The 17310-nt window shown below is 40.6% G+C and overlaps 1 protein-coding gene and 1 pseudogene across 1 annotated transcript in view; both read right to left on the bottom strand.

The window, feature by feature from the left end:
• The window catches only part of LOC137605748 (ryanodine receptor 1-like), a 41482-nt gene extending 31754 nt beyond the window's left edge, over positions 1-9728 (bottom strand). The window contains exons 1-30 of the mRNA XM_068330454.1: positions 9558-9728; positions 9330-9451; positions 9025-9211; positions 8769-8904; positions 8575-8670; positions 8232-8350; positions 7997-8130; positions 7666-7907; positions 7344-7536; positions 7018-7234; positions 6847-6951; positions 6619-6722; positions 6449-6532; positions 6173-6332; positions 5908-6055; positions 5586-5791; positions 5339-5513; positions 5020-5228; positions 3915-4273; positions 3710-3839; positions 3431-3591; positions 3180-3342; positions 2676-2762; positions 2356-2582; positions 1847-2285; positions 1162-1767; positions 860-1060; positions 626-737; positions 360-503; positions 3-276 (exon numbers count right to left, since the gene is read on the bottom strand). Of these exons, the coding sequence (XP_068186555.1) occupies positions 3-276; positions 360-503; positions 626-737; positions 860-1060; positions 1162-1767; positions 1847-2285; positions 2356-2582; positions 2676-2762; positions 3180-3342; positions 3431-3591; positions 3710-3839; positions 3915-4273; positions 5020-5228; positions 5339-5513; positions 5586-5791; positions 5908-6055; positions 6173-6332; positions 6449-6532; positions 6619-6722; positions 6847-6951; positions 7018-7234; positions 7344-7536; positions 7666-7907; positions 7997-8130; positions 8232-8350; positions 8575-8670; positions 8769-8904; positions 9025-9211; positions 9330-9451; positions 9558-9728 (5711 nt within the window). The remainder of the gene's footprint in view (positions 1-2; positions 277-359; positions 504-625; positions 738-859; positions 1061-1161; positions 1768-1846; positions 2286-2355; positions 2583-2675; positions 2763-3179; positions 3343-3430; positions 3592-3709; positions 3840-3914; positions 4274-5019; positions 5229-5338; positions 5514-5585; positions 5792-5907; positions 6056-6172; positions 6333-6448; positions 6533-6618; positions 6723-6846; positions 6952-7017; positions 7235-7343; positions 7537-7665; positions 7908-7996; positions 8131-8231; positions 8351-8574; positions 8671-8768; positions 8905-9024; positions 9212-9329; positions 9452-9557) is intronic.
• A 34-nt stretch (positions 9729-9762) lies between these two features.
• LOC137605747 (ryanodine receptor 1-like) lies at positions 9763-17266 on the bottom strand (annotated as a pseudogene).
• Between the last annotated feature and the right edge of the window lie 44 nt (positions 17267-17310).

Raw genomic sequence — 17310 nt, 5'->3', positions numbered from 1 at the left:
ACCCAATGCTCTGAATCATCAGCCTTTCTTCTTCTGGACCCATCTGGACAATAAGGAGTGAGCGGATCTGACCCAAGCATTCCAGCAGGTCCATGGTATCATTAATAGACACCGCATTTATGGTGTAGGCCTTAGGAAGAGCACGCATGAGCTCACCCAGCCCGTCGTACTGCCTGTGCAGGAGGCTGAACATCATACGCACTAACTCAGGGTTCTGGATAAATGACTCCTGGGCCCAGTGGATCATAGTATGAGAAATCAGCTCCTGCAATGTGCCTAAAAAGAGAAAAGCCTTACAGAAGTGCACAAAAGATATACGGTAGTAGTATTTATAGTATCTCTAGCTACAAGAGGCTCACTTGGCTTTTTGTCTTCTTGAGGTTCAGGCTCTGCCTCTACTTTCTTCTCGCGGAGTTTTTTCACTTTGTCCAACAATCTGAGCAGTCGTCCACGGACAGAATTATCCAGTTCTTCTTCTTGTTCTTCTTCTTCAATATGAACACCTGGGAACGTTTCATATACAGCACTCATATAATATGACTTTGTATTCTATTCTATGTAAAGCTGCCCTCTATAGTAATGTTCCTAGTGCTTTAAATAGTGGACTTGATATATAAAGACTTACCGCAGTGCCCCAGCAGAGCGTTGTGAAAAAGCAGCATAGATTCCCGGACGTCATCGGGAACAGGGCATTCTTCATCATCAGCACAGTTCTTGAAGTTCATGAGCATGTTGACCTAGGCAACAGCAAGCACATTAGTGGTAATATGATTTATAAAAGGCAAAATCTCTAATCTTCATTTGCAAATTAAAAAAAAAGAAAAACAAAGCGTCTTCATAGGTATTTGTGTGGGAGTACCTGCTCTTGTGGTGGGGAGCGAAATTCCCGGGTCTTGCGGGCGGTTTCAGCTGCGCTCATGGTGAAGGCCAGCATGAGTTCATTGTAGCGCTGCCTCTGGTTGGACTGAATTTGGCTGACAAATTGTTCTGAAAAGGCAATGATGGCCTCCACTCTGTGACGTAACTCACAGTCACAGAAATACTGAAGTAAAGTACACATCTGAAAGTACACATAAAAGAGGAGAGTCACCCCTGGGGCATTAAGGATGTCACTGGAAAGAAAGATGTTTTTCGTGTTTTTTCTCAAACGAACAGCCGTACCTGCAGTTTGACTGACTCTGGTAGCTTCATCTGGAAGAGTCCTTGACCCCGGTGTTCTTCTTTACTCTCCCCACCTGTTTCTAGAGGTTTCTCTTTCTCTGTCTCCTCAGCTCCTTTCTCTCCACTTATTCGTTCTGCCTCAGTTTCTTCCCCTGCCGCGATTGTTTCTGTGTTTTCTAATTCTTTCTCTTCCTCCATTTCCTCCTCCTCTTCCCCCTCTTCTTCCTCCTCCTCCTCCTCCTCCTCCTCTTCACCCAAACCATCATCCTCATATTCTTCATCTTCTTCTTCCTCAAGAGTTCCCTGCTCTTCTTCAATCACAGCTTCCTCCTTTGTTGGTGCTTTTAGTTCCTTCTCGTCCTTCAAGTTGGTGTTCTCCTCAACAGGCTCCTCTGCTTTCTTGCCGCTGAAGACGGTGGGCTCGAGCAACTTTAAAATGTGTGTGACATCTCCGTCGTCGAACACGCCCATGATAAGAAGGGTGCTGATGAGCTTCAGGATTGGAACAAAATGAAACTCGACGCTGCCTCCCACTGGATCTCTCATGGCCTGACCTCCATCTTGAACGGCTTCAGTCAACATGTTCAAGGCTTTGGTCTTTAGCACCTAGAAGCAAAGGCGAACACACACTGATTAGCGACTTGGGATTCTCCTAAAAATGTGAAAAAAAACTGCTCAACCTCACCTGTAAAGGGATGACTGGACTAAGTGTGTAAATGTCTTGATCCGTTCCTACAAATCCAGTGGAGGAGAAATGGAGTTTCGGACGCAGGCACGTGGTGAGGCCGACTCCGGGTAAAGCGTGCGATCTTTCAGCAAACAGAGTAATGCTACGTGTTTCGTCTGTCATAGGAATGATAAATTCCTTGTTAGTTCCCAGCCGGCCCCGCTTTGCTGACTCCAGGTGCATGCTGATGAGCAGATCATAGAATCCGCTCCTCATTGGTCCAGGTAGGTAGGTGTTCTCTATGGCATAAAAGAGCTGGGATTCATCCACGTGGCTGCACAAGGCGTGAGCCACGCGGTTGTTTCCCAAAGCGCACACCGAGCCGTACAGCTTCAGGGTGTGATGGTGGAACGTCAGTAAATCCATCCTTTCTGACAGCTCCAGGATGTCTATACACCTGGAGGAGACAAAGGTGTCAAGTTTTATGAAGAAAAATTAGGTAAAGACAGAATGGGGGCAGCTCTGACCTGTTCTCTTCTGGGATGTGAAGCGCCATCATGGTGAGCGGCTCCTGACATTGCACAATCCAGCCCAGCTTCTCACTAACACGACCTGTTTCTGGAGCCAGGAAATGGTTGGGCATGCGGCTCCAGATGACCGGGGTTAACATCTGGACGTCCAGTCTAGGAGGACACTGGGGGACGGGGTTCTTGCGCTCGCTCCTGAACATGGCGGCCGAGATGGGCATTATGTTCTAGATAGGACGAGGAAAGCATTATTTAAAGTATTGATATTTTATCAAGAGCTCAGTTTTGACAAATGCGCAGAGGAATTATTTGTGACCAACCTTGAGTTTGCCGAGTTCAAACTGAATCATATTCTGACTAGAAGGGAGCACAAAGACAGCTGGGAAGAGTTTTGTGTTGGGCTCCACCTGCGTAATAAAAGATATGCAACTTTATTCAACTTTATTTATTTTTTATTCAACTTTATTTCTTTATTCAACTTTATTTATTATTTATTTATTTTAACTTTATTTATTTAACTTTATTATTTATATATTTACTTTATTCATTTATTTACTTTATTTATTTACTTTATTATTTATTTATTTACTTTATTTATTCAACTTTATTTATTATTTATTTATTTTAACTTTATTTATTTAACTCTATTATTTATATATTTAATTTATTTATTCATTTACTTTATTTACTTTATTATTTATTTATTTACGTTATTTCTTTCTTTCTTTATTTATTTATTTATTCAACTTTATTTAGCCAACTTTATTTATTATTTATTCAACTTTTACAGATATTAACATGAAAACTTTTTAAACTTAACTTACCTGGTAAAATGTGTTGATCTCTTTTCCATTAGCAGTAAAAGTCATGAGACCGGTGTCCAAATCAACAAGACAGCCGATCACAAAGTCCTCCTGACTGACTCGGGTCTGCTGGGAGCTGCTGAACTCTCCTCCACACACCATGTAACAGTTACTGCGTTTTATACTGAGAGAGACGGAACAAAAGTCATATTCCATCCATATTTATTATTTTTAACAAAAGCAAGCTGTTTTCATATAGAAGGCGAACGTACCTATCATGAATGTTGCCTTTATCATCACCTACAGTCACTGTAACGTTCCTCACTTTGTTCATGTCAAAATGAGGGTCATACTGGTGATAATCAGGCGTAATCCAGCCCACCCACACGCCACCGGGCTCCTGTCCCGCAAATACTCGAACAGAATAATAGTACTGATAGGGGTAGGGGGTAGAAAATAGATATGAGTATAGTTTTCCAGTGAAGTTTATTGAACACAAAAAACTGTGTATGGTTGAGATTTTGTGATATGAATGCGGGTTTTAGTCATACTGTGGTGGTGTTGAGGATGATGTCAACATCGTCTCTGTCATCTGGCACCACATCCTCTACGAGACGGGGTATGGCTGGAACAACAGGGGGCGGCGTTATCAGTGCAGCCTTCTTAGCCTTGAAAAGGAATCTGCAAAGAACAGCAATCAGAAGTCAGTCACCCGTACACCCCTGCTTAAGTCAGTCAACATGAGTCTGCACAAACCCTTTCTTCTTGCTTTTCTCCGTTGATACATCCTTTTCATTCTCTCCATTTTTGATGGCAGGAATCTCTTTGGGCACAGAAGGTTCTTTCTTCTCTTCCTCCTGCTCTTTGCGAGTGGCTGATTTCTTGAGAATTTCAAAGTCAGAGTCTGGGTCCACCTCCAACACCTCATCCTCAGGGATGGTTAGAGTACGAGTGAGAAGTGTGGTCCCCGCTGGGACTTTGAAGGTCTCGTGAAACTCAATTGGCATGCTGAGTCTGAAGAACAACAGATCTGTATTGGCATTCTGAGAGCCAAACGTCTTGTGGGTCACTTTAAGACAAGGGGGCGTTTCCACCGTCCCATCAACACGAGACACCTAAAGAGAAAATGAAAGGAGGAAATGTGATGACCTAAAGAATGCTGAAGGTCTAGTATGTAGGATTTGATGGCATTCAATTGTGAGGCTGCAGATTACAATCAAGTGAACACCCCTAATCTCACCTTTCTTCTGATGGCCACTAGACACCTGAAACAGCCTTTCTACAGGCCCTGTTTAGTTCACATATTTTGGGTTACAAATAAAGTATGGTGATGCAACATGATGGACTACTTTGCAGATATCCTATTGTTTTCTTGATCATTTCAAACATCCATTGAAGGGTTGTAAAGACATCAAACCTAAAAGTGGTACGTAAATACCTTAGCATCTCACTTTAAGATGATTATTTTGGAGTAACTAAATGTGAAGGTCATTTTTTAGAAAAAAATAATTTATTGCTTATAATTTGATGTTGTATGTTGTGTTGGTGATGCATTAAAAATCAGAGAAAAAAGAATTCCAGTCTTGCATTGTGACAAACGGTGGGACACTAGAACATTTAACTACAATGCTGAGGACTATAAAGATCAGATGGTAAAGCTGCACATGGAAATCAGATAAGAGGAGCCACAGAAAATACATAAAGTCTCATTGTAAGATAAAGATGTGGTATTCACAGTTTCAGGTTGTGAATACCACATTCATTTTCTACCCTGATTAAATTCCAGTTCCAAACAGTGGACCTTTAACTAATAATGGAGGGAAAACTGTTCCATGAAAATACTTGAGAAAATCGTGGATACCTCAACATGATGATGATCAGCAGGCACCGTGATGAACTGAGGAAGACTCTTGCTGAACCACATGGTAATATCTCTTTTCATGTTGATAGCAAAGGGTTCAAATCCCTCCTGCAGCCCACAGATGGTAAAGTAACGAAGACTGCTGACATTTTGACCCAAGTTGATCCTGCCGACTTGAGACAAGCCCAGACTGCACACAGGAAGAAATCCTAGAAATATTTCATAAAATGTATGAACATTCATGAGAAACTCAAACCCACATGTCCTGATGCCCACTGCCTTCTCGAGCACATTTGATATTAAGTGTTTCTCCACTTACCTTCTCCTATTTCAATATCCTTGAAGGCCATCTCTGAGCCTGAGTCACTGATCAGCATTTCTCCGTTGAGTGTGAACATGATGTTCATCTCTGTGAGGTCAATCATACAACCCACCACATCCCCAGATTGCCACTGACGACCAAAAGACTCATTTCCCACATGCCAACGTTGTGCCTGAAAGAGAAAGTTGTTGAAGTTTTGCTTTGGAAATCCTTCCCAAGGACATCCACCGAGTCTCAACCCCACCTTGAAGCCGTTGAAGACGTACGCCAACTCATCCGCACCGAGTTCAGTGTCAGCGCGAACGCTGGGTCTGGCCCAACCCACCCTCATCTCCCCGACAGTCACAGCTTCAAACTCAAAGTACCACTTCCCCTGTGTGACGCCATACGATTTCTCAGCTCGAAACACTCTGATTTTGTCTCCACGGGAGCTTCCTGGTCCATCCCCACCTACACAAATGAACGGTTTATATAAGAGTTTTGTAAGTTCAACAAGACACCTGTAACTTCATTACAAAAAAATTAAATTCCTGCTATTTTGCTTGAAGATATCAGTGCAAACTCACTGCTCTCCTGGTCAGGTGGTTCTATGTTGTAACCGTAACCAATGAGAGTACGAACAGCCGAACAAACTGTATCTCTGTTGGTCTTTTTAGTTTTCTCGTCCAGTAGGTTGTAGGGAACGAGACGTGGATTGCGTTTGATTGTTATGTCCTGAAAAGAAAACAATAAAAAAATAGGGTAGAAAAAAGTTCAATGCATAATTTACCCAGCAAAATATCAAATATTTACTGTTGCCACAGAGAACTCCTCTTAAATTCTAGCACCTACCTGCACAATACTGTATGTCCAGCCCTGGCGTACTCGGTCTCTTGCCCAGACATTGTGTCCATTCTCTGCCAGTCTTTCCACAAGAGTGTTCTGGTTGGGGGTCAGCTTGACATGATTGAGGTCTAGGGGGGCTGGTTTATATCCACTACTCTGCATGTAACTAACAAACAATGATTTGTGATCACAATTGCTCCTTTTGTAAGCCATTAATAATTTAGATGATAAAAGATAATAAATGTAAAAAAAAAAAAAAAGTTTAAAGAGCTTGCCGCCTACGTTTTGGGAAGTTTGGTCTTTTTCAGATTCTCCTCTGCTTTTTCATCTCCCATTCCTACATGACATCCTAAGGCCAGCAGAGTCCTTTCCAAATAAAGGAACACACAAAGTGTTAGAAACTAATCTATAAGGGAAGAAAAAAAATCACTGATAGAAAGACAATGACGTACTTGAGCGTTTCTCCTGACATTGCTAAATTGTAGTTTTTCTCTGGTTCAGGCAGATTTTGAAAATCTACCAGGCAGGGGTGCAGCTTCTTGTTGTCATCACGAAACTTGAAATCAATTTTAAAAAGTTGAGATTTTTATAAGGGCACTGTTATTGTGTAAGGCAACATATACTGTACATACTATATATCAATACATATGGGAAAGATGGCCACTATTGAGATTACTTACTGGTCCAAACGTCCACCCCTGTTCAATGCGAGTAACAGCCCATAACTCATGACTATTTTCTGCCAGCTTCTCTCGAATGCGCTCCAAATGAGGAGGAAGTACAATCTGAAGGAAAAGTACCTTCAGTACAGTGGAAAAGATGAGAATGAAGTAGAGATGGGGTAGAACTACCTGTATCGTGTCCACTGGACAAGGAGTGAAAGCCGTGTGTGAGAGAGACTGAGTCGGCCCCAAAAGGTTGCGAACGCCATCGAAATCATGCTTATACTCCTTGATGGGCTCAATCCGCAAACGGTCCCTGGGCAGCACCGCTTCATAACACGGAGCGTAGCCTGGAGGTGGGAGGAACTTGAAATCCCCATGACGACCACCCAGAAGAAATCTCAACCTTCCAGTTACAATGAAAATTGAACATTATTCTCTGCTACTGTCACCTGTTCTGTAATTTTAAAAGAAGCAAACAAATGTAATAATCATTATTCCTTTTAATATCTTACGTGATGCCTGCAGAGAAACTGATAACAGGAAAGAAGAGGCCATCCAGGTTGAAGTTCTCAAACATGCCCTGAACTGGATGCCCATTGATTCGGAAGGAAATACTGGGCACGCTCAGATCCAAGCAGCAACTGATCACATCCTCTGCCGCTAAGATGTGCTGACTGGGTGAGGCAACGTGACGGGGGACACGTCCTGTGGATACAGAGAGGATAAACACGTTTATCCTCTCAAACAGATATGGAATCTATTTGCAAGATGTAGGAAAATGTATGTCAAGTGGGCACAGAGACACATGATCAACACACGCCTTGTTTACTTTACCTGACCAGAGGTGAATTCCATCGAAACCATAGGAGTAGAGGTCATCTCCAACCCCATTGCCCCCCCAGCCTTCTCCCCCACCAGGGTAGGGACTGTAACCTTCTGTCAAAGCCCAACCCACACGCAGGTGATATGGTTGAGCTGTAAGGAACGGCTCCACATGGTCCACCATTACCTCAAAATACCACTTCTTGTATTGGGTGGATCCTTCACATGTTCCAAGGAAAATGTTGGGTCTCATGCTAAGGAACATTACAAAACAGAGCAGAAAAGATTACCAACACAAAACAGAGAACAAAATATTTTAATGTGCTCCCACAATGTTACCCACCTGGTTACATAGTTGATAATGTTGGTTTGAAGTAGAAGGTCACGACCTGGGAGTAAATTCTCCGTGATGAGATTCTGGTTTGATCTAACAGCTACTCCATTGCACACACAGAGAGAGCAGAGTACATCCAAGACCTGAACATAACAAGGAAGGCGAAAGTCCATGAATCTGTGATCAGTTCAGATGTGCTGGATTTTTTTTTTTCATCTGGCAAACATTCTTAAATGTTTCTGACCTTATGGTTTCGTCCATGCTTATCCAGCAGAGAAATGATTGACTTAATGTGATTCTCTTGGATGATGTTCAACACCTCTGGACTCTCAATGAGAACACAATACAAAACCTCCAGGATTCCTGTCAAAAGATGTGACCATATATGAATACAAAACATTAATAGTACATGCGTAAATGGATGTGGTGATATAGAAAGGCACAATGCAATATGTTCTTGAGCAATGCAAGAGCTGTCAGTAATCAAAATTTGAATTCTTTGAAAAGTGTGTCTAATAAATGTTGGGTATAAGAGAAAATAAACACTCTACTGAACATGTGAATGAGGTTCTACACCTCTTACATACCTGAAGAAGCCTCCAAACGATCCAATTTGCTGACCAGCCAGTCAAGGTTGTCACAGAACAAGGCACAATTAGACCGATTACCTCTGATCAAAGAAGCTTTACAAATGAAAGAAAGCAGAAAAGATTGTTAATAAATCAGCTTCGCTTCACAGAACATGAACATGAAGAAGGGAAGCATAAATGACTGAGCATACCAAGCAGTTCGTACAGTAGATTGACTATCTCCTTCCATGATTCTGCCGCTTCTTCCCCAGCATACTCTGAGAAATGGGCTGCTGTGTTGTAGACATTGAGGCGATCAACACAGTCCAGAACTAGAGTAATCATTCCCTGTTAATAAAAAAAATATATATCAAACTTAAAGAGAGGTGATATACAATGCACGCATATTTAGGTTCCAACATCCAACAGCATTTTTAAATTTATTCCATCCTCACTAGTTACACCAACCTCTTCCTGGAAGAGGTTCTGTCTATTCTTAAGGGAGCGCAGCTTGAACTGTTTGTCCTCATGTTCCAGCTCCTCTTCTGGGGGTCGGAAGTAGAAAATAAGATCCTGAAGAGACAGCACCACTGTGTCCATGGGCAAAGATGGAGGATTTGCAGATTTGTTTTTTCCACTCAGGGCATCTAAACCTCTGGAGATGTGTAAATAACATTATAAGAAAACCATTTACCAAAAATGCCTCAGTAAAAACAAAAACATGGATATTTTCTCAGTTTGATTTGAACAAAATATAACTGAAGTTGAGCTACTTGATGAACTGGTTGAAGAGGCCTGTTGTGCTGTAAATCATTCTGGCAGCCTGGGACTCTTCAGTCTGAGATCGAGCCACTGTTAGTGCATCATCCATGTGACCTTCTTTATGCAGTATGGCCTAAGCATTAAAGACAGGTACTTTTAAAACATATTATATTATATATATTTCAGTTGGTGCTGCCTACTCTTTTTTTTTTCCACCTTAATCCATAGATTCGCTTTACCTTTCTCTTAAGGGGACCCAGACGGGCAGATTTGGCATCAACAGCTGCATATGTAAGCCAGAGGCCAGATTGCACATGTTGAACAAAACACATGGACTCTCCATATTTGATCTCAGGTATACCCATGCCTTCCACATCTCGCTTCTGGGTCACTTCAATTTTCTCCTGCATTTTTAAATAAAATCAGGTTTTTTTCCATTACGATTTATGAAAATCTGCACAATGAGTCAAAAAAAAGAGAAAAAAATGGCATGCTTGGCTTTTGCATGACAACGACCTTTGAGATTCTGAAGCAGAAAGCTGACATCTTGGAATTTGCCTTTTCCGCATCTACCAACAGCAGACCTTTCTCTTCATCCAGATAAAGGTATCTGCCTGTTGTTATGTGACGTATCCGGAATGACTGACCCCATTTAATGTGACCGCCACTCCAACTAACAACAAGAAAAAAACCGAATGAGATTCATCACACTGTTAAATTTCACCGAGTGACTGGCTATAAGGCTATGACATTAATTTTGTTGATTTAAATAAATCACACTCACCCAATACGCAGCGGTTCAAGCCTCCATAAGGATCGAGCATGACTGCACACGGCCCCTCCTTCATAATGAGCAACTCTGAAATATATGCCAGTCAATATTGAGCAACTTGTATAAAGCAATTAAATGTTCATAAATTTCAACCTTACAAGTTGCTGATAATTTAAGTTTATGCTGGCAGACTATGGATATCAATTTACAGGTAAAATAAAACAAACTAAAATTTTCATCAAACTGATTGCATCCTATATTATTGTAACTGCTTAGAAGACACACACTTTTACCAAAAAGTTGAATCAAGAAAAAAAAAGTTTAAAAGGTTGTCTTACATCTTAAAATACATCTATTTCTACACCTTTGTAATATTTAACAAACATTAATCACCTGCGCTGGTCGTCACCTTGGTCAGCCCCCGGGATTGCCAGACACTCATCCATGTGACCATGGAAAAGCCTGAGCACATACCCCCCAGTCAGGAAACCTACAGGTATTCACATTGTTGGGAGTGAATGGGGCAGTTTATGGGCAAAGAACAAATATTTTCAGCAACAACATAATTACAGACCTTCAGCTAGCTCACATCCAGACATCACAGGAGTCATAGTCCACAGTGTTTGCATGAAGGATGCATCTACCATCAAGTCGCCACTGGCATAGGACAGATGCTTGAGAGAACGCAATTAGTAATATTAATAAGAAATTTGACAACGCACTGTCAAATATAAATATAAATATAAATATAAATATAAATATAAATATAAATATAAATATAAATATAAATATAAATATAAATATAAATATAAATATAAATATAAATAAAATCACGGTTACCAGGTATCGCTCTGAAGAAACACTGACAAGGATGAGGTCATCTCCCACCCTGACCTTCTCACCTTCTGACCTTTGTTTGGAGGCTGGATGGATGGTCCACCAGCAAGCCTCACCTGTGGCAGACAAGAAGATTTAGAAGACAAAAACTCTTTATCTGCATTGGCACGTGCGTGTTATCAAGTACACATTCACCTGTGGAGTCTTCTTGTAAGCCCACATCAAAAGCCAACTTGTCGGTTAGTGAACGTGAAGTAGTTAAACAGCTCAGGTACTGAGGCATAAAGAGAAAAATGAGAGATCATAATAATCATAATGAGTTTTAGTAGCTCTATTACCCCCATAAAGCACAAGTGCCCCCTCACAGTTATGTTCATTAAAGTCCTTTCTTCTGAAATTTAGCAACTTTGTCCCTCTGTGGAAGATCAGATTGAATTAGCTACTATTCTAACTACATGCTTTGTGAAGAATGTGCTCACCATGTTGGAGTGAGTGTGTTTCAAGAGGATGGCATGTCCATACAGCAGCGTTCGGTGACCCCCACCTTGTGACGACTGGAAGAAAAAGGTTTAGCTATACTCAATTAAAAATACAAAAAAATAAAAGTTTATCATTGAAGCAGTAGCGCAAGACTATAGCTTGAAGAATTAAACCACAGCCAGACAATGAAGATGGAAGGGATAAACAGACTTTTAATATTTAAGAAATTATTTCAGGACAGAAGGAAAACGGGAAGAGCAATAACTACATGTCAGGATACCACTTAGGAAGGTTGAACAAATAATATAGATATAACTAATACTTAAATTTCTTTTTTTTTTAATGTTTTTTTTATGCAGAGCCACACATGACAACATAGTTCCGTTTCCCTTCCCTCTCTCTGTTGTGGAGGTGAGGTCGAGGTAAAGCCACGCCCCCCAATTATCTATTTAAGGCATTCCAGCTGCACCTAGAAATACATTATTCTGTGCCATGTGATCCAGAACTGTGTTTGGCACCACTTGGAAATTATGGATTCTGGCAAATTCTCCAGAGCGGGCTGCACCCAGAAATCCGTCCGGCGCCGGCTCATACTGGATTCTGATCCGCAGGAGAATGAACCTCTGGCTAAACGTGTGGCTTTGCTGGAAAAAGAGGCAAGAAGCTCAAGATATGGCATTCACCCAAAAAAAACCCCCCACAGCGCTGGACTTTAATGTGTTTTGTATTTGTAGTTCCAGAATTTACATCTACGAGTGGAGAACAAGAGGGAGCGAGAAGAGAGTTGGAATGAGAAGGATAAACGCCAAAGGCTGTCTAAAGGAGAGGTCAGAGTTCAACCAATGGAGGTACCGGAAGCCAGAGACGATGGACTTCCTGTCAGCACGCCAGAGAGGGAATCCGTCCCTCTCACCTCCACGTCCACCGTAAAGAGACACCCCCGTGTGTATCTGGAGCGTTTTCTCAGTTTTCCCGGCGTTGGGGCCTTGTCCTCCGGAGAGCAGATGACTGTACCACAAAGGCTTCAGTGATCAACTAATGTGTTGACTGGGTACCAAAACTTGTTGGATCAGTCATCAAGAGAATGACAGGATTGGATTTAGCACGGATTTTAATTCATTAGTTTTGTCCTGCGGCTCACATCTAAACGGAGTTTCTTGGTGGAAATAAAAAAAGAAACAAATGCGCGCAGACAGAAGAGAGTTTTAGGGTGCATTGTCACGTGTTCTGGCTTGGAAAGGGGAAGGGGGGGTCTGCCTTTAGATTTTGTGCTCCTAAATGTTTTTTGTGATGGCCAAAAAACTATTACTTCTAAATTTACTTCCCGGACTTTTTCCACTTTTACGCACAGGAACGGACGCGTCACAGATGCGCCACAGCGCGTCACGCACCTCGTGTCAGTGGGCATGCGGGTTTTTAATCCACAGCATTGGCAGCTGACGCTTCCTGCACAGCGTTTCAACTGCTTTTGTGCGTGTGGAAAAGGGAGGAGGAGAAATGAAACGCCGCCAAATTTTTGCTCGGGATCGACTCCAAACTTTTGCCGCGTTGGTATTTTAATAATAAACTCATCCGGCCATCATCGTCTGGCTGGTTTTTAAATTCTGATGTTCATTTGGGTGTATCATGGTGCACACGACTGTCTGGAGCTGTGGAAACAAATTCTGATCTTCATGATTTTTTTTATTTTATTACTGTTCTCAGATGCACACTGCTCCCTCCCCCTTGCGTATTTCGTTTCAATTCCTCAGCATTAATACGTGCAAATGAAATTGGTTGACATAAACACATGTTAATACAAGGATTGAATAAACATACCCATTTGTCCAGATCAACAGCCTGTAGTTGACAGGGAGTAGAATGGAGAAGTCAGAAGAACAAATTGATTTGTCAATGCATTGCTTGTTTGTAATTTTTTTTTTTTTTAAAGGGAAAATCCAATAGAAAACATCAAACCACTTTCACACTAATGCTGATTTACCTCATCCACAGAGGTGTTGGACAGCATCTCCTGCAACGCCCGCACAGACAGGGACTGCTCCAAGATGAAGCAGCAGATAGCGAGGTCTGGAGGAACATTCTGAAACGCAGGCGAAGGGTTAAACCGGGGCAGCAGTAGCAATTACAAAAAGGGAAAAATAATAAGGGATGAAGCGGTGTCCTTTCACCTGGGCATTTGAGGTGGTTTCCAGGAAACACAGGCGATTCCCAAATCCTTCACAGGACAGACACAGTTTGATCTGTTCTTTTAAAATAGACGCGGTGCATTGCAGCACCACCTGATCATCCTGTGGAAACAGGGGGAAACCATTGTCTTTGGAACAGTCAGACAAATTTGCTTCAGCAGCAAATGATGCCCATTCCACTGTGTGTGCTCCTCCCACTGGAGTGACATAAGGCCTCCAAGAACTCGTTACACATTTGTCAGACAGTCTATGAGCCAAAGAGCCAAGCTGTTTCTTACGACAGCTCCTTGTAACCTTCACTTATTTGAGTCCTGTTGATGTATTCCTCTCCGGCCCACCTCTAATCTTGCCGCCTCTCTGGCTCCATGACGCTATTCCAGCCCCCCCAGCCCCAGGCCCTCTATTTCAAGCTGTTGCACCTGCTGTTCACACATCCCATTCTGGAAAGCAGCAGATATTAAACATTTGACGACTAGAGAAAAAGATGACCCAGACTGCACTGGCCTGATAATGTAATGGGGCAGATCAGCTTTGCTGAGGAGAGGAATAACCAGAAAATCAATGTTAGTCTGTTTAGCTGAAAACACCTCCCTCAGCTGTTTGTGTCTGGATCTGCAGGTAATTAGGGTTTATTCTTTTCCATGATCAACGCACATGCAGCCACAAGAGGGTTCAACAGTGGATTGAAGGTCAACTTGGTTAAATTATGTGACGACTCAGCATACGGTCCGACTGACAGCAGGCAGATGCCAACATGACAACTGGTTGTTGGGCATTCATCCAAAATGACACAATTTTTCATAGGATGATTTGCAATCTCTGATTAACTATTAAATAAATCACATTACATGTTTTGGAACTGGCCGGCGGTACTAAACATTACCAGCAGTACTTCAGTAGTGAAGTTCCTACATGGACTGAAGTAAACAGGTGTTGAAATGGGCCAAGTTTTGAACCCTCTAATCCTCACGCAGTAAATATAGAACGCAGCTGAGTTCAGGGTGAACAGCAACAGTCTGACAATAACTTTATGATGCATTGTTGACATATTTCACTTCACACCATGACACAATGACAAATGTTTTTAAGTGACTGCTAGATTAAATATGTAGAAGACAAACATCTAATTTACTCATCACAATATTGTATCAATATTTCTTGAGGCAAAAAGCCAACAGTCAACATTAGGATAAGTTTCTTGTGAAATGTATATTGTGGTCTAAAGACAACGAGCATCAAACATCAGGCTGAGGAGACTCAGTGTTATGTGGAGCATCTATCATAGTTTATCAAGGTTGTTTATCTAAATAAAGAGTGTTACATATTCTAGACTTATGAGGCCACAATGCCCTTCTGCAAGGATTTGTCAATGAAATATAAACTGATGTCTGACAGGTCAGTATTCAGTTGCAGTAGATTTTATAGTGATGAATAATTAAAATTTATGTTTTTCAAGTACCAATATTAAGGATTTGTTTTCATTACCACATATTCAAAATGATACAATGTCCACATTCAGCAATATCGAAACATTTTTAAAAAAATCAAACCTACAAAAATGAACCAAGAAAAAGATTAAAAGAATTACTTTTATAGGATTTGTGTGTAGATTGCATAAAAATTGGTAATTTAAAATAAATACAATTATACATGTATGCACAATTATTTTGTGTGCATTTTTGAGCAACAAAAAAATTGTCATACTAGTAATGAAGTATAAAAATTTAAATTGTGAAGACTTCATAGGATAATAAAGTCAATCATTGAAAATTTTCAAACCTCAATGGAAAACCTTCAAATACTTTCCTGAAAGCTGTTTTAAAATGATGTTTCCTAAATCATAGATTTGGTTTGTGGCAAGAATGAGAGAAGATGTGGATCCACACAGATTTGATATATTAGGATAACAGCAAGTGATCATATATCGAACTGGAATCTGTTGAACGTGATTTTTTTTTTTTTAAATGTTGAGGGAGTGGGCAGCCATTCCAAAAAGACAGCTGGTAGTAATTCATCTGAATCAGCGTTAACAAACGTGATGAAACTCCATCACCTTCCGACTGAAGCTCCACAAGATAACACAATCATTATTCTGATACTGATCCTCAACTATCAAAATCAGAACATCCACCTGAACGTGAGAATCTTAAGGTGTGGTCATCGTATTCACCACTTTGAATTATTAGTTCCAGCATCCGTCATCAAACTATAATCTCTACATTCTGTGACCGAATGATAAAATACAGTAAAATAAAACAGGCACAGGAGTGATCACTTTTGTTATTCTAATTGATAGAATTCTAAATACTCTCCACCCAAGTAAACATGGTGATGTAATTGTCAAAAAGAAAAAATATTTTCTCTTTAATTTGTTATATCCATATGACATTTTCTTCTTTGTGATAAAACAGTAACAAGTATTCAGTGTGATATAAATAGATGACAATACCAACAAAGCTTCCCACCTGTCCTTGTCAATCTGTGACACGTCCATGTGAAGAATAGAATCCCGCACACTTAATGCTCGTCTAATATCCACTATAAAGCACCAGTTCAATGCACAAAGCTAATTATTAAACATTGTGAATTAATTAGTTGACTAAGAAAGAGTGACAGCATCACTTACAGTACGTAGGAATTGAATTTCCTCTTCTCCATCTGCACCTTCTGCCATCCTCCAAATACATTAAACCTTAAGAGAATTGTGTAAATGTTTGCCTCCAAGTTCAGTAGCTTAGTTCTTTGCTTATATGCCCACCACACAAGCCAATAAAATGTTGGTAGAGGCGTGTGAAGGGCACTCTGGGTCCTGTGTCTCTTTCTGGCTGTGATAGGAGGCAGAGGGATTGACACTTCATTCCTGCTCACTACAACATCACAGGGAGGTGGAGCCAACAGACAAAGATGGAGCAGGAATTCCAGGTTATCTGTAAATTTTTTACACTATGGTGACACATTATAAATGAGTAAATAAAACATTTAAGTTAGAAGTAACACAATGCCATAAAATATGAAAAAATAAATAAATGGAGGGGTTATCAAAATTAACTATTCTTCCCAAAATATTATATATTATATATATTTATATATATTTATATATTTTATTCACAGACAAACTTGATCATAACAGCCAAGTTTTTGATTCAATTATGATTTTTCCAGATTATGGTGTTTCCATACCAGTTTCCTGGGGAATATCCCAGGAGAATATCCCAGGAAACTGGTAAGTAACTTGGCAGAAAAACATCTCTGAGTTTCTGTAAAAAAGGAAATGATGGATCATAACTATGATATCAGTGTGATGCTGCACCTCAGAGCCCTTGCTGTAAATCTGTTTGTACCACATGATGCCAAACTATTGCTAAGAGGATGTTTAGTCAAGACCTAATGGCTGCATTATTAATATCAGGTTATTTCATTTGAAGACAGCTGTATCGGAGATTACAATTTCCAGGATGTAATAAAGAATTTATTTGAATTTAATTACTTGTGTATCAATCTTTTTTAGTTTTTCAGTTGTAGTTAATCTGAAAGCACGAAAATAACAATGTGGAGTTTTTATTCTTATAAATATTCTACTAAGGTTTTCTGATATAGCTATTAATTACCATTTAATGTCATTAACACAGAAACCTACCTTGACCTGGATGATGATTATCTGTAGCCCAGACATTCGAGCCTATGCTCACGCTACCATTAATTTCCTGTAGAGGGCAG

Source organism: Antennarius striatus, chromosome 13, assembly GCF_040054535.1.
Source record: "Antennarius striatus isolate MH-2024 chromosome 13, ASM4005453v1, whole genome shotgun sequence".
In the NCBI taxonomy this organism is placed as follows: domain Eukaryota; kingdom Metazoa; phylum Chordata; class Actinopteri; order Lophiiformes; family Antennariidae; genus Antennarius; species Antennarius striatus.
This window is presented reverse-complemented; position numbering and strand designations above follow the sequence as displayed.